Source organism: Scophthalmus maximus, chromosome 2 (genome assembly GCF_022379125.1).
Source record: "Scophthalmus maximus strain ysfricsl-2021 chromosome 2, ASM2237912v1, whole genome shotgun sequence".
NCBI lineage: Eukaryota > Metazoa > Chordata > Actinopteri > Pleuronectiformes > Scophthalmidae > Scophthalmus > Scophthalmus maximus.
Genome location: NC_061516.1, coordinates 21,825,001 through 21,845,724, shown reverse-complemented (window position 1 = coordinate 21,845,724; position 20,724 = coordinate 21,825,001). Strand labels below are relative to the sequence as shown.

General features: G+C 41.6%; 3 protein-coding genes across 4 annotated transcripts in view; all 3 read right to left on the bottom strand.

Annotated features, from left to right (window-relative positions):
* Window positions 1–1,898: 1,898 nt before the first annotated feature.
* LOC118300420 (olfactory receptor 1361-like) lies at window positions 1,899–3,322 on the bottom strand. The gene has a single exon (XM_035624796.2). The coding sequence runs from the start codon at window positions 3,320–3,322 to the stop codon at window positions 2,351–2,353; it is 972 nt and encodes a 323-aa protein (XP_035480689.1). The 3' UTR covers window positions 1,899–2,350.
* Window positions 3,323–4,609: 1,287 nt separating this feature from the next.
* Window positions 4,610–6,438, bottom strand: LOC118300419 (olfactory receptor 3A1-like). The gene has a single exon (XM_035624795.2). The coding sequence runs from the start codon at window positions 6,436–6,438 to the stop codon at window positions 5,461–5,463; it is 978 nt and encodes a 325-aa protein (XP_035480688.2). The 3' UTR covers window positions 4,610–5,460.
* Window positions 6,439–15,413: 8,975 nt separating this feature from the next.
* The window catches only part of ubl3a (ubiquitin-like 3a), a 32,427-nt gene continuing 27,116 nt past the window's right edge, over window positions 15,414–20,724 (bottom strand). For both annotated transcript variants that reach the window (XM_035624799.2, XM_035624800.2), the window contains exons 3-5: window positions 19,650–19,736; window positions 18,121–18,198; window positions 15,414–17,359 (exon numbers count right to left, since the gene is read on the bottom strand). In XM_035624799.2, the coding sequence (XP_035480692.1) occupies window positions 17,307–17,359; window positions 18,121–18,198; window positions 19,650–19,736 (218 nt within the window). In that variant the 3' untranslated portion in view covers window positions 15,414–17,306. The remainder of the gene's footprint in view (window positions 17,360–18,120; window positions 18,199–19,649; window positions 19,737–20,724) is intronic.

The window sequence follows — 20,724 nt, the reverse complement described above, 5'->3', positions numbered from 1 at the left end:
AACATTTGTGTTTGAACATTTTTTTACTGAGAGTAGAGTCAATATGCGCATAGCAAGAATATAAATATGAGAATTAATAGTGGGTACAAAAAATGTGACATATGGATAGTTGGTAAATATACAAAACTAATACAGAAACCGTTCTTATTTTAAGATTTGTAGGGGGGAATAAAATTTTAAAAATTTAAAATACCTTAACATAAGATAGATATATATATATATATATACTGTATATAAAATTAATATTACACAAAATATTTTGATATTTTCCGAACGTGATTTCAGACTGGATGAATCAAATCAACCTTAATGGCAGATCACTGTCTGAGGGAAATCTGAGTCAGGCTACAGTGGAAAAGTAACGTTAAAAATTCATATTTAAAAAAAAATTAATATTACACAAAAATAAATTAATAAAAACAGAAATCCATGCAGGTTGCATCGCATTTGTCAGGCTGAAAGTCAAACACTGACGAGTCTATGGTATGTATGTATGTATGAATGTATATGCGCATACATACATACATACATACATACACGTATATAAAATAAATAAATAAATACTTTTATTTTATTTTTTATAATTTATATTCAACAGCGTGCTCAACTTACAGCACAAATGCAGTATCATAGTAACTGTCTCCATTTTTGTTTGTTTATAAAATAAAAAGAACCACTCACCCTCAGTTAAACACAGCAGCCAAAAGTAAAACAGATGATCCCAAATTACGCTCATAGCAGGTATCAATATATGGCATTATATTCTATTTCTCCAAATATTTAATAAAAGGTTGCCAGACAGCATCAAATAAGTTCACCTGGTCAATTCCACTATTTCTAAGCCTCTCCACGTCAAGAGTATTGACAACATCATCAAGCCACACAAGACGATAGATGACAAGTCGTCTGTGAGCCATAGTAAGGTTGTCTGGTGTCTAAGAGGTATAAAAAAAAATGTAAAGCAATAAAATAGCATTAAAAGCAATGACAATGTTCTATTAAGACTGATTTAGGACTTAATAAGGGTTGTTATAGAGAAAATCTTTAAAAACGAACCCTGCTCAAGCAAAGAAAAATCCTTGGGAGACTCTCATTGTACAGTTTAGTGACACACTGTGTGAAACTGTCCATCAAATCTTATATCATCATGCCACTGGACCTCAGGCTGGTTACGTCTTCAGAGCAAAGAAACTCATTCTTAACCTTTAGGAAAACAGTGTGTAATAAGATCATTTATGATGAAAGGTCCCGTCGACAAGACTTCCAAATGGTCAATACATCTACATGGGACAAATGCAACGATCTATACTTTGATGTAGTACATATATATTTATATACATATATAAATGTACAGAGGCAACACTCTCACCTGTAACGCATCTTTTACATCCATATTTCACGTATAGAGTTGGAGAAGGAGGAGACAACAAATATATCTGGCCATTTCATTCAGTTCAATTCAATTCAATTTTATTTGTATAGCGCTAAATCACAACATACATTGTCTCAAGGTACTTTACATAGTGAGGTCAATATTACAATATTACAGGCAAAACCCAACAAATCCCACAATGAGCAGCTATATTTTTTATTTTCATGGCAATGACAACTTGAACTTTAAAAGAAAAATTACAGACTATAAAAGTGGCATAAAGAGAAAGAGTCAGTGACCAATAGAGAATCTGTGAGCATATATATATATATATATATATATATATATAACCACTGTAAGGGTCATCCCCTGACTTTTCATAGCATTCGGCACTGCTGTATAAACTCTCCTTTTATTGTATATATATATATATATATATATATATTACAAAATAAACATTTCAAAATGAAAATGTTTTCATGATGCAGAAAATCCACTGGTTTATGCTGCAGAGAAGAAGAAAAAACATCTGTAATTTAAAAAATAAGAGGGGGGAAGGGAAAAGTCAAATAATCACTGATTACAGAAATAATAAAAAAAAATGCATCTTCATTTTATGGTTTTGATTTTTCATTAAAAAAATGAAAATAAACATCCAGATAAACACATTGCATCTGGATTTCATCTTTAATCATCCCAATGAAAACATTATAAACTGTTTTCCTTTGAAACCGCTTCTCAGATGCAGCTTTCATCAAACACAGAAATAGTCTTGGTCTCATACATAGGAGTTTTTTTATGCCGACATCTGTAAAAAAAAGGGTTTATTGAGGTCAAAAAATAAAAGAAAACATTCAAAATATCTACCACATGTTAACATTGGTTATGATAATGTTACTCTTCTTCAAACGTGTCATGCTCAATTACTCAATCTACAGCGAACCAAACACTCAGAGGCACAGCACCAACTATAAATGGTCACATTGCCGTTATTCTTTTGGATTTACCTCTGATTTTAAATAACCGTTTCAAAGACTCCTTGATTTCTTGCGTCTGCAGCACGTAGACGATTGGGTTCAGCATGGGGGGGAAGACGGAGGTCAGGGACAGGTTGATGATCCTGGCATTCGCATGTATGTTTTCCATCAAGGTGAACGTGATTAACAGTGGGATGAAGTAGACCGCCACCAACGACAGGTGACCTATGCAGGTCTTGAAGGCCTTGAGTCCCTGTTGGACCGTGGCCACTTTAGCCAGAGTGCAGCCGATGTAGAGGTAAGTTAACAGGATGAAAGCGAGCGGCAGCCAGAAGATGAGAACCGGGTACAGACAGCTGAGGACGTAATTGGGGAAGTGGTCGTTGCACGAAAGCCGGTATATCTGGCCGTGGTCACAGAAGTAGCTGTTGACCACCACGGACCCGCAGAAGGAGAGTCTGGTGATGAGGCCGACGGCGATGAGCACGGCGGTCACGGCAAAGGCCCAGAAAGAGCCGATCATGTACAGCATGAACCTGTGCGTCACCCTCACTTGATAGTGCAGCGGGAAAATGATGGCGATGAGTCTGTCGTAGGAGAGCGCGACCAGATTGAACGACTGCATGCAGAGGCTGGTGTAGCAGAAGAAGAGGAAGGTGAGGCAGTCGTTGAACGGGACGTGGTGGTGGTTGAACAGGAAGATGTCGAGGACCTTCGGCACCAGGGCCGTGTTACCGAACAGGTCCACGAAGGCCAGGTTGAACACCGCGATGTACTTCGGCGTTTTCAGATTGTGATCCAAGCATATCACGGCCATCACGGCCGCGTTTCCCAGCACGGAGACTATGTACACAAAGAAGAGGAAGACATAGTAATGCTTTACATTCGGGATGCCAGAGAGCCCGCTGATTATGAAATATGCAGGGTGCACAAAAGTGATGTTCTTCCCCAGGGCCGAGTTGAACAAGCCCATTGTGCAAACGGTCCGCAGAGAGCCCACCGACGCAGGGACGTGTCCCCTCCTGTGTCGCCCTGCGCGGATGGAGGTTCTCTCCTCCTCTCTCTCTCTCTCTCTCTCTCGCTGCTGAGCTCTATCTCCTTTGACAGAGGCGGCGACCGAATGACCAGCGCTCCGCTGCCTTCCCGTCAAATAAGTTCCACGTCCGTCCCCCCCCCCCCCAGTCCGTCTTACGCAAGCCACTCATCATCAGACGAGGTCCTTTCAACTCGCCTGGCAGCGCTGGGCGGAAGGGCGGTGGCTGTTGGTGTTGTTCATTCCTCAAGCACGTGGGTAAACAAGCACATCCACCTCTTGGGTCTTCATCAGGGTCTGACAGTGTCACAAGATGAGCAGTGAGGCGACAGGCCGGGCCCTGCCGGCTCTCTGCTCAACACCTGTGGCCCAGTACAAAGGCAAATCCCCAGTGGTTTGAAGGTCGAAAATGAGTTGGACTTTGTAAATATGCACTTTGCCCCCCCTGTGGCATAATTGTCATGTTCCGAATAATCTGAAGTTCAGGTTAAGGGGAAAAAAATTAAAATCCGTCAGATCAGCCCGTGTGTTCAGAGGATTCCTGTCACGTCACATGTACACTACTTCTGTCCGCTGCTGCAGCGAACCTTACCGTCCTGGTTCTCCTTCTTTTTCAGCTGAGATTCGACACGCTGCCGAGGCAACCTGTCCGTCACCGAGACAGGAATTCCACCGAATTAAAGTCCAACCTCTGAAAAGGACTTTCACCACCGACCACAGTAACTCCCGGTCCTCTGTGTTTGACTCTCTTCTCTGTGCTCAGTATTATTATCAATGTGCTGCCTCTTGCACATTTTATACCATAACCATTTATACCATATATATAGTATATATATATATATATATATATATATATATATATATATATATATATATATATATATATATATATATATATATATATTCTCTATTTATTTGATAGAGATGATGAAGGAGAGACAGAAAACCGGGTACATGATTTTGGACGAAGAGTAAAAAAAATGATTTATCTTCAAAGCTGCCTACCAGACAGGCGTGGTGATATGCATCATGCTGCAGTTACATACAGAAAAAGGTAAGATATGATAAGATAAGATAAGATAGACCTTTATTCGTCCCACAATGGGGAAATTCGGGCATTACAGCAGCAAAGTGGACAGAAGAATATATAAGAAATTCACAAAAAAGGGTTAGTATGTACAAAATTTAACAAAACAATAACATGAAATAAAAAATCACCAAAGGTATATCAATACTATATTAAAAGCAGTAGCATATAGTTGCACATGGAATATTAAAAAATATAAAGTATAAATATTGCACAGTAAGTTATTGCAAGTGTATCGGTGAGTTATTTTACAGTGGTTGAGTCCTGTGTGTGTTTGTGTGAGTCCTATTGAGAGCAGTGCTGGTTGTGCAGTGTGTGTGAAGGAAGGACCTGCGGTACCGCTCCTTCACACACGTAGGGCGAAGGAGCCGGTCGCTGACGGAGCTGTTCAGTGCAGAGACAGTGTCCTGCGTGCGGTGGGGGTCATTGTCCATCACTGACAGGAGCTTTGCTACACACAGAACCTTGAGACTGGCAAAAAAAAAAATTGCCCAAAATTGACTGTGATTGAAGATGATGATGAGAGTAAAAGAGTTACTCCGGATACATTTGCTTTGTTCCTCTTAGAAAATATTACAGTTCCTGCAAAGAGTAGGATCAGAAAAAGAGAAGCTGAGCCCTGCGGAATCTGCACTTCCTGTAGATGGTTCACAAAGATGACAGTAAGATAAAGTCCCGTATGGTCTAGCGGTTAGGATTCCTGGTTCTCACCCAGGTTCGATTCCCGGTGTGAGAATGCCCACTTCTAATCTAATAAAAAAAAAAATCATTCCTCTTCAAATGCATTCAGTTCACTCGTTCTTTTTAAAATGTAACTTGATTTTGAGGTTAATAATTATAATTTGGAATAAATTCATGTCAAAACATTTGCGCATTGTTGTTTAAGTATTTAGTTTGCTCCTTATCTGGTGCGTGATTGATTTTATTCCACCAAATTCTACTGCATTTAACATAGGGGCCCAAACACACAGCACACAACAAACAGCGGCGGTCATTTCACCATCACCTTCTTCACTGTCACTTGGGATCGCTTTCTGATTCTCAGCAGAGACGTCACGGATTGTTTGATTTCTTGCGTCTGCAGAACGTAGATGATTGGGTTCAACATGGGAGGTAAGACAGAGGTCAGGGACAGGTTGATGATCCTGGCGTTTGGAGAAACTCTCGAGGAGAATGTGATCAATATCGGGAGGAAGTAGATGGCCACCAGAGACAGATGAGCCATGCAGGTTTTGAAGGCCTTCGCTCGTTCTTGAACTGTGGCCACTTTGGTCAAAGTGAAGCCAATGCACACGTAAGTCAACAGGATGAAGCTCAGCGGCAGCCAAAGAACAGCAAGTGGTAACAAATGACCTACGACCACATTGGGTGTGTTGTCGTTGCAGGCCAGCCTATACATCTGGCCGTGGTCACAGAAGTAGCTGTTGACGACCACGGAGCGACAGAAGGAAAGTCTGGTGAGGAGGCCGACGGCGGTGAGCGTCCCGGCAGCGGCAAAGAGCCAGAACGAACCGATCAAGGACGACATGAGCCGGCGAGTCACCCTCACTTGATAGTGCAGCGGGAAGATGATGGCGATGAGTCTGTCGTAGGAGAGCGCGACCAGGTTGAGAGCCTGCATTGACAGAAACACGTAGCAGAAGAAAAGGAACGTCAGGCAGTCGTTGTAGGGGATGTGGCGGTGGTCAAACAGGAACATGTGGAGGACCTTCGGCACCAGGGCAGAGCTGCCCAACAGGTCCACCAGGGCCAGGTTGAAAACCGCCACGTATCTGGGCGTCCACAGCTTGCGATCCAGGCGTATCACGGCCATCACGGACGCGTTCCCCAGCACCGAAACAAAATATACAAAGAACAGAAAGACATAGTAATACTTGACATTGGGCACTGCGATGAAGCCGCTGATTATGAAATACGCAGGGCGGACAAAGGTGATGTTTTTCCCCAGAGCAGAGTTGAAAAGTTCCATTGTGGAACGTCCGCCAACGCACAAGGATTCGACACAGGGAACGGCTGCTGCGGGGTTCTGTGCTCCGTCACGCGGATGTGAGGAGTGAGCTCCTCTCTCTCGCGCACGCGCTCCGGTTTGACGAAGAAGCTTTTAACTGCTTCAGGGTCCTCGTCTGATCCCCTGGGTATATCAGATGCATCAAAGACAAAAATGACAGCGCAATTATTATTTTGCATTCGTGCAAATTTAAGATTCTCATGTACAACTTTTTATACAGGTAATTCGAGATGTACAATAAATATAGTTTAGGGGAGGCAGCTGTTAATCGTAAAAAAAAAAAAGGCGATCTAAAAGGTTGTCAGACCCGTTCACAGCCTTGACACTGCACACACACAAATGCATGTTATTATCCCATAAGTTCATTACAGTTCCCTTATTAGAAGCAAAAACATGAAAAAGGCAAGCGTGTCCTTCTCCCATCATCTTAGTGACACATGAATTTGCTGCAGATTAATTCCCTAATTCATTCAGCGCACATTTGAAGTGTTAGTGACAGTTTGTGACATAAATACAGATCATGTGGGGTTGAATTAAAATAAGCTACAGTGGCCAAGCTCCAGGGGAACATGTCACCCAATGAAACAGTGTGGCCCAATTATGTTTATATATATATATATATATATATATATATATATATATATATATATGATATGATATGATATGATATATGGGTGATTTTCATGGACTGAATCCCAACGTACGACCAGGACAGCATCTATATTTTCCCTGCACCAGTGAACGTGGGCGTGAAAGGACGTTTGTCTGGACGGTATATGTCAGATCTGTGGTGGACTGGCGACCTTGTCCAGGGCGTCCACTCGGCCTCCTGCGGATACGATTCTGCTGGGAGAACTTTGATGCTAGGCAAGTACGTAATCCTTCTTACTATGTAATATATATTGTATGCCAATAAATTCAGAGGTCTCAGGCTTTTTTCTTTTCTTTTCTCTTCCCCGCTGCTACATACTTCACATGTCCCCTGAGCACTTCTCTCTCATTGTTTGCTTTTTGCAGTCCTCGAGGGGAAGAGGAGAGTCACGGGTGAACGTCACGCTATTCCCTCGCTGAGAGGTGTCACAACTCGTCCTAATGAGGCCGTTAATGAGCTGTTTGTCGACTCTGCTCCCGCAGCACGAGGACACATCCAGAGCAGCCGGGTAAACAATGTGTCCCAAACTGCACGGTACAGTCGGGAGAGAGAGAGCTGAGGGGATTAGGTCAGGTTAGTTGGAAAACAGTTAGTTGGAAACAGTTTAAACTTACCATGGCGCGGATAGATAGATGGATGGATAGATAGATAGATAGATAGATAGATAGATAGATAGATAGATAGATAGATAGATAGATGGATAGATAGATAGACAGACAGATAGATAGATGGATAGATAGATAGATAGATAGATAGATAGATAGATAGACAGATAGATGATAGATAGATGGATGGATAAATATATATAGATAGATGGATAGATAGATAGATAGACAGACAGATAGATAGATAGATAGATAGATAGATAGATAGATAGATAGATAGATAGATAGATAGATAGATAGACAGATAGATAGATAGATAGATAGATAGATAGATAGATAGATAGATAGATAGATAGATCGATGGATAGATAGATAGACAGATAGATAGATAGATAAATAGATAGATAGATAGATAGATAGATAGATAGATAGATAGATAGATAGATAGATAGATAGATAGATAGACAGATAGATAGATAGATAGATAGATAGATCGATGGATAGATAGACAGACAGATAGATAGATAGATAAATAGATAGATAGATAGATAGATAGATAGATAGATAGAGAGAGAGAGATAGATAGATAGATAGAGAGAGAGATAGGGACTTTTAACGTTTTAACACAGCACACATTAAAAATATATACAATATCTACACAAATACATATGCGAAATATGCGAATTGCAAAAAATATAGAGAGTAAGAATAATAAATTTAAAGAATTTACATGAAATATTAACAGTGGAAATAGTGCAGTAGCACAATCAGTTGCCAGTAGTGTGCAGAGGAACATGGGAACATGAAGGTGCAAATGTGCCGGCATTTATGTTCGATGTTTGGCCTAAAACAGAGTCCAGAGTCTGTCTGTCAGCCAGACGCTCCTTGTGACAGCGAGGCTGAATCAGTCTGTTGGAGAAGGAGCTCCGCCGTCTGTCCAGTGTGAGGTGGAGAGGCTGGTCCGGGTCATCCGTGATGGATAGTCCTCCTCTCCAGCACTGCTTCAGAGGAGTCCATCCTGCAGCCTGATAGCAAGACGCGTGGGACAACTCGCTCCCCGTGTTGACTGACAGGCTGTCTGTCACCTGAATCATAAGATGACAGCTCTGCAGTAAATCTGAGTGGGGAAATACACGTGTGTATTTTAGCCTCCAGGTGTCACATCTCAGCTGAATTGTGTCCATCAGCTGTGATTTTTACGCTGTTGTCTCGCAAATTACACTCAAATTTCAATGTTGTCACAAAGGCACTTTCTCACACTTTTACTGTTTTTTCTTTACCTTTCATCTTTACTTCCATTTATATTTCATCCTGTATCTCAGGGGACAATATATATATGTATATATTTATATATTTGGACACACGAGAGCCCTTAAAAACATGTGCCACCTTTTGTATTTGACCAGTCAAAAAATCTGTTTTTAATTCAGAAATCAATTCTGAAAGAAATCATGGTTCAAATCCAGGAATGGAATCAAATCCCCCCCCAGGCAGCTGTGAGGTCAGAGGTCAGCTTCCTCTTCTTTTCTTCTATTTTTTGTCTTCTAACCCATGTCATTAAGAAAATAGACTGTTTCCCAACCACATTAAAATCTGTCTTGGTACCATATAGATTTTGGATTCAACTTTAAATATTTCAGGATATTCCATATTCCAGGATATTTAATATTCCAGGAGCCCCTGTAAGCCAAGAGGGCTTACGGGGGCTCTTGATCACAATTGTAGTTTTACCAGAGGCATGATAAGAACTACATCTGGCACTGCTGATGCGTATACAGAATTATTGGTTTTTTTAAACGAAGCTTATCTCTGTCAACAATGTTTTTTGTGTGTTATAGAAATATTTTCAGTAGGTCAAAAGCCAGTAATTAGTATTAATTTACACTGAATAACTATTTATCTACCCTTGTGCTCTACTCCTTTTCTTTCCAATTTGTTTTCATTGGCTCTCTTGTGTGACACACATGTTAGTGTCAGTGTAAAACGTGTCTGAGCGTTGTTCCTGTGCGCTCCGGCAGCACCATGCCTACTGTATGATTACTCCTTTGAGTTAAGTGCACAGGCCTAAAGACGTATGGTTATGGGTTGTAGGAATGGCTGAAGACAAAGTAAAGACATAATGTTTATAAGATAAGATAAGATAAGATAAGATATTCCTTTATTCGTCCCACAATGGGGGAATTTGGTTGTTACAGCAGCACAGTGGACAGAATATAGGAGAAATTGCTAAATATGTAGACAACAATATACAATCATGACTTCCTGTGAGGCCGTTCTTAGTTTCACCGTACAAGTTCAGGGTCACATCAGAACGCGAACTTGGTTTCCAACTTCATTTCAAGATGAACAACGACAGGTGTGTGTGTGTGTGTGTGTGTGTGTGTGTGTGTGTGTGTGTGTGTGTGTGTGTGTGTGTGTGTGTGTGTGTGTGTGCGTGTGTTTGTTTGTGCGTGTGTGTGTGTGTGTGTGCGTGTGTAGACTAATCTGCTTTAAACGTGATGCAAAAATATTTTTTAGACTTACATTTTTTATTTTTCTCTTTTATTTGCTGAAGGAATTTTGAGTTTTTAAAAAAAAATAATATTATTCAAAGCTGTAAATCTATTTTTACTGAAGTGGCAAATCAACTCCAACATAATCATTTTTGTTTGTTATCCACTAATGAAATAACTGGATAGCAACTGCTTGCTCTCTACCTACTGGCCACATGAAAGCAGGAGAAAGACGAACTTTACACCGACCCGGCGAACGTTCTCACTAATCTCCTGTGGTATTCATATTTCTTATTAATTCCATTAGCTGCGACTAAAGCAAGCATCAGAACCGTCTCCAGAGACTACTGAAGCCTTTGACGTGGAGTATTGGGATTCACTATGAAGGACCTGTTGCCAAACTAATGAAATTTGCCCCCTGGGTATATTACCGGTGTCAAGACTCTCCCCACAGAGACACGCGTCCGCTGTAAATAAATAACCAAGAGGACAAAAAGGACAGGATGCATCAACTGCCGCAGGCCTGTGGGGAACAGTTAATTGTAATTCTCCATGTTCTGCAAAAAGGAAGGAAAAAACGCTCACAAATTAGCCTCTTGAGGGAATCAGCCACCCGTTCATCTGACAACATTAAGATGTTTCAGACCATGTTCAAGAAACCTGCAACTGCAGAGGGACGGAGAATCATTTTCTCTTTTTCATCAATGCGTCTAAATCAACTGATTATCTTTTACAAGATGTCATGTGAATAAGTTGACAATCTATACTCATCGATCTTGCATTTTTATTTAATAAATTATTATTAAAGGTTTTAAAATTCCGGTTGATTCATTTTCATGTGTCTGTGTGTGTGTGGGGGGGGGGGGGGGGTTGTTGTTGTGACAAGTGTATTAATGTTACTAGCTTTAGATGCATTATGAATATTAGGAGTTGTGATGCATCTAGTAGTGATTCAAGTATTTTTGCAATATCAGTTGCTGTAGTCAAACACATAGTAGTAGTAGTAGTAGTAGTAGTAGTAGTAGTAGTAGTAGTAGTAATAGTAGTAGTAGTAGTAGTAATAGTAGTAGTAGTAGTAGTAGTAATAGTAGTAGTAGTAGTAGTAGTAGTAAAAGCGGCAGCAGTAGTGGTAGTGATGATACTAATAGATGATGTAATAATAGAAGTATTAGTGGTATTCGATGTTGTTGGCACATTACATTTCCTTGAGATTGATTTTTCCATCTCTTGCATTCACATTTTCCACAAGCCTTGAAATGATCACTGTGGATCCTGAAGTCAACCCTGATCTTCTCCTCCTCCGTGACAAACAGGTCTGTCCCCGCGGGAGTCAAACCACAGTGACACTGTCTCTCAACAAGAGACGCTCCGACCCCCAGGGAGATGGAGAGATGTTGTTCTCCTCGTTTTCAAACCTGACTAATCGGTCCTGAGGGCGCTTGTGCGCCGCCCCTCACCTTTCACACACAGACACACACAAATATTTGTCACACCGTTGTCGCAGCTTATTATTGCTCAAGTACTTTTGTCGAAGTTTCCACCGCATGGGATTTGTCTTGCACCATCTCGCTCTGTGTGGGACTTTTCTGTTGTTTGATTTAAGCTGCAAATAGTTTATTATCTGAAAGTGGAATACAGAAAATAATCCTTTACTTTCCCAGAACAAGGGCAGCTCACACCCTTTTATCCCCAGGTAACTTCTACGTTGAATTAAATGGTGACACATTGCGGAACGGCGCTTTGCATTTATGTGAAATGTATCTTGGCACGGGGCCCTCAGAGCTGCGGTGGTCATTAACTTTAAAGGGAAATATAATTGTACATGAGGTATTTAGCTGAAATCCGGAGGCCTGTGCCTTTTTTAAGCATCTATGCCATTTTCAAAACTCTCATTACACCCGGTTGTGAAGTGTTTAAGTGGCCAAAGATGAAAGATTTGCCTGCCGAGACAGAGGAAACGCGTCGGATACTTTTATTTGACCCTGCCAATAATTACATGTAGCAAAATTATATTTCACTGGTGGTGGGTTTTTCTATATTGTATGTTTAAACTCACACTATGCCCTTAAAAAGAAAAGCAGCGTTAGTGCAATCTCTAGAGGAAATAAGACAAATGGAGCAGGTAAAAACATGATCGGCAAGATTTGTTTGTTAAATTGTTATTTCAAGGAAACCTAACCCGTTGCTCTTCAACAGTGAAAGACATCTCTTGCTTTTGCAAATAGAAATTCCCCTGTTCCACAGTTTAGATGACATGTTTTGTAATTTCTGTCTATATTGATTTTATACGTGTTTCAAGAGGGTCACAGTGATCGATCCACCTCCCTGGTCGTCAGGCGTCCCTGATTGTCACCATGGAAACATGTTTTATTGTGTCTTTCAATGACACTGATGTTCTAAAAAACTTTTATTTTAACTGCTCTTCTTCCCATTCACTGTATTCTATATTTATTTTTTTATCAATTTCAGTCTAAATATGTTAAATTAAGGGTAAAAAAAAAACCACTTAGAAAAACCATGATCAAATTTAAAAAAGAGAGAGAGAGAACAAAACATGAAGATGATTCATATGTAGGCTTGTTTTAAGGTTCCTCAATGCCTCTGAAGAAAAAAAGTTAAATAAATGTTTGCAGTGCAGCGATGGGACTGAAAACATGATGTGAATATAAAGCTGTGACGAAAGAGATTATGAAAGACTGTACCACTCTTACCCAATGAGAAAAGGAAGTAAACTGCAGTTACAAAAAGAAGCAAACACGGCAAGACTTCAAAAACAAAACCTATAACAAACATACGTGACAAAATGACAATGAGCTTATGAAACACATTTATATATTACACTGAGGCATTTAGAGAGAGAAAAAAATCCAATTAGATAAGATGCCGTGATGATGATGCCATACAGGGGATTCGCCAGAAGGTGGCGACATCCTCAAACCTTACCTCAGTCTCTGATGGGCCACACACTGAGCAAGGGAAATCATGTCTTGCTGTTTGGCTTGATGGATTTTTTTCCACGCCATAACTATATTGTTCTCGGTATAACCCGTCCAAACACGACAAAATGAACGGACGCCATTGAGAGAGCCGTTCGCCACACACACGCCCACCAGGCCAGTCGTGTCCATTTGACAGTGTTGTCGTTGTTTTTTGTCAGAATCACATGTAGTAAATGTCACATATACTGCATATATTTAAATGAAACAACACAATGTTTACTCATGCAGACCCACACCATGTACTTTTTTGATGTATAAAGATACTGGACTATTGTTCCGGAGGCCAAGGCAACGTCGACACTGAGCGGCTCCAAGTCACACACATGAAAATACCGTGGTGCTGCCACTGTGACCACAGTCCTCTCTCCGCCTGTGCACAGCCTCTTTTATAAAAGGGGCGTAAATCGCAGAAGAATACTTGCATTCACGTTGAATATCTGGCCCCACACTGCACTCACTGTGTCGTGAACACAGCAGGACTGCAGGGAGGACAAGGAGGGGGTCACACACAGGGGCTCAGTGACGGCAACACAAGGACATCCATCATCTTTTCATTCAAAAATTAAAATAATAAATCGAAGTCGAGCGGAGCTCACGTTACACTGAGCTGTGGAAGACCCTGAATTCAAAAGTGTCCCCGCAGCTCCGAGGCAGCGTGTTCCCTCAGTGTGTCATTAACTACGCGTGAGGCAGAGAACACGCGGAGCAGGCCCAACTGCACAGTGGGGCCCGCGCTGGCTCGCCTGCCGCACTGTGGTCTCCTGGCTGTTGTGAAAACCGGACGATTGCCTGAACAGCACAGAGAGAAGAAGAAGAAGAAGAAGAAGAAGAAGAAGAAGAAGAAGAAGAAGAAGAAGAAGAAAAAGAAGAAGAAAAGACTTTGCTGCTGATTATGTGTATATATAATTATATAATTATCATCAACCTTGAGATGACTTTAAGGGGCATCACAAGCGCCCATCCACAAACCGACTCGAGTGAGAATCCGCCGACCGTCCAGTGACAAGAAAACACGTCTCCACACACAGAGCTCGGTGGTGACGGAGGGCGTCGACTCGCGCGCCGCTCAGGCACAGATTTGAGTTGCACTTGACTTGAGTGGGGTTTTTTTTATTTCACGCTACTTACTCACTACTTGAGGTCCACTCCATTTTTGGAAGTAAATACAGAACTTTTTTTCTTCTTTTTTTTAACCCACTGCACTTATCTGACAGGTAGAATGAGTTTTTTGATTATACAAATTATACAGCACGCATTTCTAGAATTTGGAAAAAAATGACAAGCGTTAGGGTTAAGGTTACAATTTCAATTAAAAGTGCTCCTCTTGTGGAAAACTACCCCCATCTAGGAGTTTTACTATGGATTGTTAATACTGATCCATCAATGAAGAATAAAAAAACTCGCAGGAACACTTAATCACTTCACCAGCGCCTTTTACAGTTATTATATTAGTCTGCTCTTCATGTCCTTATATTGTACATTTCAATGTATTAAGTTTCCTAATAGTTGGTTTTCTTTACTGTTTGATCATTACTTTTGCACTATTTGAAATGTATTTATTGTAATATTACTTATCTTTATTTTTAACTTATTGCAACCTGGGTCATAGATAGCGCAATTCCGATTCTTCTGTATCATATCGCAGAATTGATAATGAAGTTTGACTTGAAGAAGAAATGAGATGAGATGAGAGATTCAACTTTATTGTCATTACACATATACAAGTATAGAGTATCGAAATGAGGTTTGGCATCTCACCAGAAGTGCAATAAGCAGATAGTGCAAGAGTCTGTGCTATGTACAAAAGTAATTACAGATGCAGCATTTTACTGAGCTTCAACGTCATCGCTATTATGTACAGTGAGTTATTAAGTGGCAAATGTGAGCGAGGGCTCGTGAGATGATTGATGAAAAACAAAGAAAGAAGAGTCAAAGTTCTTCTCCTTTATGTTTGCTTTTTTTGTGAAATATCTGATTGTAACTTTTTCTGACTTTGAACATTTATCTACAATAAACCATCTGAGAAATGTAGAGGAGGAACATCTGACAAGAAATATGACAAGGAGGCCTGACCAGTCAAGTGAAGGAAGTGATCACAAGACCAAGAAAACCAAAAACACCCATCTGATTCATAAATCTGTTGAAGTACGCGTGTGTGTGTGTGTGTGTGAGTCACGACAAAAGCCGGTGCACTTCAATAACCTTTATTTAGTTTACAGATGTATTCCATTTTGAAGTTTCGGAGGAGGGAGAGGGAGCATTAGTGCTATTTACAATTGGTTTGAAAACATTTATCTCTGTACAGATTTGAACCCTGATCAATATAAACAATAGTTTCTTGTTTTTTTTAAGACCTAGTGCTGTTACAAAGCGATTCTTTTAAAGCAAAACAACACAAAGAAAATAAGGATTACATTAAATTATAAACAAAGCGAAAAAAAAAAGAAAAAAGAAAAGAGCACGGAAGAAAGGAAATAAAAACAGTCGGTCAGTGATTAGGGAGGTTTTTGCTGCTGTTAAGCACAAGACGTCGTCAGCGAGTGACTGTGAACTGGCTAGCAGCTAACCGTACACACAATCATAGACTAAACACCAATATACTGTATATCAACAAGATCTAGAGTCATCATGTTCTATATAAGATTCATATTAAATATATTCTACACGATACCTTAGTTTGGAACATTACTTCCATTGGAAAAATATAAAATAAAACCATAAAACTTTTTTATACATTTTCATTAATCTGACGGAGGAGCACATGCTTCAGTTGTGCAAAGTGGACTTTGTTAATGCAGAGAGGAGGGAGAATCAAGGGAGAGCGTCGTGGGCGAATTAAGACGAGTAAGGACCGTTTTTCGCTTCTCGAGAGTTCGTTTCCCTGCGCGGGCTGCAGCTGTCGGAGAGCTCCGTCACAACACTGTTAAAAACGGGAGCACAAAGAGCCTTTCCTCGAAGCGGAGAGGGGGAGGGAGGACAACTGACGTGACATCTTACCCATCACAACACTGGTCGCGCAGTAATATGCGCGGACTGTCAAAACACAGTCGCAAAAATGTCGGGGAAACAAATACGCAAAAACAAGCGCACCAACACTGGCTGTTTGTCTATGTGTTTGCTTTGTTTAGGCTTTTGCTTGGCTAAAATGTGAGGACTGAGAGAGAGAAGGACGTGTTCGCTCCCTGCAGCGCTCTGCAGACTGAAAGGAATCATTTCTCTCGTGTGACCTGGAAGGACACGTGCAGAGGAGGGCAGTATAAAGGACACAGGTGTGTGTGTGTGTGTGTGCGCGTGTGTGTGTGTGTGTGTGTGTCCAGGTTTGAGTTCTCTGATCAGGCACGTCTAAGCTTCATCTCCTGCAATGAAGGAGTTCACACAAGCACATATTGTTGGATGTATAGACAGGGGTGTCATTGTTTGTGTGTGTGTGTGTGTGTGTGTGTGTGTGTGTGTGTGTGTGTGTGTGTGTGTGTGTATGTGTGTAGGTGTGTGTAACTTGGTAGTGGTTAAACTCCTCAGCGGTCTGGATGAGAAAACAAGGCCACAGACACAAACTCTGGCACTGCATCACTGTTACAACCATCTAGAATGAGGAGTCAGTTAGAAACTGACTTTTAACAGACCTGCTGAGGATGGCTTCACAATGTGTCTACGTCTATTGTACGTGAGTGTATGTGTGTGTACGTGTGTGTGTGTGCATGTGCGGCAGAAGGCTTTAAAAGGTGTGCATTAAGAGAAAGAGAAAGAAAAAAAAAAAAGAACATGCAAATCCAGTTTCCTTCCTTAAAATTTCAGTTACGACGACAAAAATCAAGTACAACAAAGGAATCAACTATATCGTCAATCAATTTCCTGCTCCCAACCCTGGGTCCGGGATCAGCCTGGCTGATCCTGCCGTCTTTCCATGTTATGTGTGAGTGTACGAGAGAGGGAAGAAAAAAGAGAGAGAGAGAGAGTGTGTGTGTGTGTCTGCGTGTGTGTGTGTGTATGTATATCCGCTTTGTGGACCGGGGACAAGCTCATTGGGTCCAGAACGTCGTGGGCGAGAACCGATGACGGGGGGGTAGCGGTGGGGGGGAATTTACAGAATGACACAGCAGTTACTCTCCCCGGTCTTCTCTCTGTTCCTCTGACCTGAGGACACACACACACACACATCCATCGTCAACAACAAGAAAAAAACTACAAAGACACCGAAACAAATATACTGTGTATGGCGAGGCATTTCTTTGAAAAAACATTTTTGTTTCAAATCTGATGAATTTACTAAAACGTGTGGAAGTGGACTTAGGCTATATCCACATTATTACATTTCTCTGAAATACATGGCCACTATTCCTACGGTTACGCCTGCTGTCCACATCGCAGTTGTTGAGCGCCTAAAATGGAGAAGTTTGGAGACGCTGCTGTCCCCGTTGTAGTTTTAAATTCTCCTGTGGTGTGTTGTTGCATGGACGGGCAAAAACGGAGACGTTTGGAAACGATGACGCATTCACCCACATTCACTTCCTGATTGGTTCTTATCAGCCTCAACCAGCGGTGAACACTTACTGTCAGTAACACCAATGTGTGGTAAACGCATAAGACTCTGCATAGATCGTACCAGAAACACAACGTCTCTTCCCAAATCTATATCCTCTTTTCTTTATTTAGGTGCAGTTTGATTGACACTAAAAGGAGACCCGTCACCTAATATGATTTATTTAAGTTACATGTTGTACACAGTGTGTTGTGTCTGGGGGATACATTTAAGGGAGCCAATTACTTGCACCAGTGGCCGTTCCTAAAACTGAAGCCATGTGTAGAGATAAATAATGCCTGGGAGCGATTAAAGTTGTCCACAGTGTGTGAAAAGGCCCTCTGAAAGGGAGGAAGGGAGACGGAGAGCTGGTTACCTTGGGAATTTGGCTCAGGCAAAGTCTCTCTGGCAACTAGATGCATCACTGTGGTCTTCCCCAAGGGCAGTTTGAGGGCTAACAGGAGAGGAGAGAGGGACACACACAGACAGAGTTAGAGGATCTTCGAGTGCGCTACAGTAAATATGTCCTTACAAAGTCATTCGCCATCAGTATCATAGTAGAATACAAAGTCAAGAGAAGCAACCAATTAAAAGAAAAGAGAGAAAAAATTTATAAAAATACATTTAAGCTGCTTCATGAAATAATAACCTGTGGCTGAAAGTGCTTTAATAATAATTTTCTTCCAGAATAACAATAATAATTCGCAGGTAAGGAAAAGTATCATCAAAAAATCAAATCAAATATTTGAACAGTTATTTATGTATTTACTCCCCCAATACCTCTGAACCTTTTCCCACAGCAGGGACTGTGTAAATACTATATCACTCATGACAAAAAAATGTATTTAAAAAATTCAATTTAAACAGCACTGGGGGGGATGAATCAGTGCTGAAAACGAGAAACAAAAATATATTAAGATGATTAAATCATGTCATGGATGTTGTCCAAATCAAAACTGCCAAATTTAATTTTACACATAGAAGAGTTTGATGTCATGAAATGCACAATGAAACAAAGTCACTGCTTTTTAACTAATGTGTTTGCGATATTGCAACACCGATATCAAAATATATCCATGTCAATATTGTGATATTGATTTCAGTCATACGGGATCGCCATGAGCTACTTACGACTGTAACCCTGACAAAAACATGATAACGTGATGGATCATTTTAGTCCCACGTGTACAACTTGACAATCAATCAATCAAACAATCAACTGAAGTCGATCTTATGGTTTATTAACGGCTCATCAGTTGTGTGATGTGTGTGTTCACATGTGTGTGCGGCATTTCAAAACCCCTGTGAACTTTGGCACGACTTTAAGAGGATTCTGTGTCGGCGCGCGGATGCGTTAAACCAACGATAAAGGGAATCATTAGATAGACGGCAGTAATGGGATGAGTGTAAAGGGTTTTCGGGGCGGCCATAACGACATCAACCGCACAAAACTCCAGACAAATCAAAATTGGGTTAAGTGGACGACCAAAAAAAAGAAGAGCCTAAAAGCCAGGGAGAAGTGCAGAGGGCCGCCTCAAAAGACGACGTCCTCCTTTCTGTTCACTTATGGCATTCACCCCCCCGGTCCCTCTCTGTCTCCTCTTTGTGCTGCCTGCGGTCTTCTCTATTGCCAGTCTTGCCCCTTTCCTGACCAGTCTCCTTTCCCCTCCCTCTTTTTCTGGATTTCCTCTCTCCTCCCTCTCTCCGTCAAAGCAGGCTTGTCCGGAGCACTGAGGTACCTCTGTTCTCTGGCTCAGGAAAAAGATGAGAGCAGCAAAGAACTTTCCAGCAACACACTGCCATGACTTAGTGTGTATGTCTATGAACACAGAGGGGAGGGCGGGGTGGGATTGGGCGGGGGGGGGGTTGGGGGGGGGGGGGGGGGTGCTTTCTGTGTTTTCTCACCTCCTAGTGTTACGTTGCCGTGCAGAAAGCGTCCCTGGTAGATCAGCCTCAGGATGTTAGGACTGCTGACCTGCTCTTCTTCCCAGTCTGAAAAAAGAGATGACAGATACGATTGAAGATAAAAGTCAACATAAAAAAGCTTTTCAATAAAAAGCTACGCGTATTTTTCACTGTTATCGCTTCTATGTTTTTTTCCCCCTCATTGCCAATTTAGAAAAGGGCACAAGTAGTGGCTCTGGCTCGTAGCAGAATGTATAATATGAGGGCTCTGCGGGATGCACGGCAGAATGTGAGAAAGACAAGGTGTGGCTTGGGAAGAGCTAGAGACAAAAGTTGAAGGCATTAAATGAGAGAGAAAACAGCGGGTGAAGAGAGAGGAGGGGGGTGGGGGGTGCGGGGTGTTGCACAGCAGCAGAGTCTGGCCACCAGATGTTTGTCTCCAGCTAAACAGAGGGTGTTGGTGCTGAGTGAGTGCCTGCTCCGGGTCTCACGGTGGTTCGGATCTGTTGTCTGGGAGGAACACTTCGAAAACAGAAAGAGTTCTGTCCTTTCAGTTTTCGAGGTGTTTCTTAGTCCTCCGATATAATTTATAGGGATTGGGGGTTTTTTTAAGCAGGGTGGGCCCGGCACCGTGGGAAAAGGCTCCAATCTGTTCAGATGTGAAAGTAGCGTACGGCTCTGCAGCAGCACTTAGGGAGTGGGTGTATCGCAGCGAGGGATGGGTGGATGTACTGCAATTCCCACATTCCTGTACGCAATGATAATCGGGGCTGTCGGGAGGACCGTGATCTAATTACCCTACACCAAAGATCCGCACATTCCCACACTGTTATACGGACCTACACAAAAGTAATTAGCAGCGGCTCTGAAAATGTGGAAACGCGGTAAGGCTCCTCAGCTGCCTCTTCATCACCGCCATCCAGGAAAGGTCCGATCGCCTGGCTTCCGAGTGCACTTACGGCTAAATCGCGGCCAATTTACGACACGTCAATGTAATGGACGGTGAATCGTGTGATGCAATGTAATGTCCGTAATGTGTCAGTGGATATTGTAGCATAAAGATGTCAAGGAAATG

Excerpts from the sequence above, each read along its gene's own strand:
- LOC118300420 (XM_035624796.2), bottom strand. The coding sequence starts at position 3,322 with ATGGGCTTGTTCAACTCGGCCCTGGGGAAGAACATCACTTTTGTGCAC.
- LOC118300419 (XM_035624795.2), bottom strand. The coding sequence starts at position 6,438 with ATGGAACTTTTCAACTCTGCTCTGGGGAAAAACATCACCTTTGTCCGC.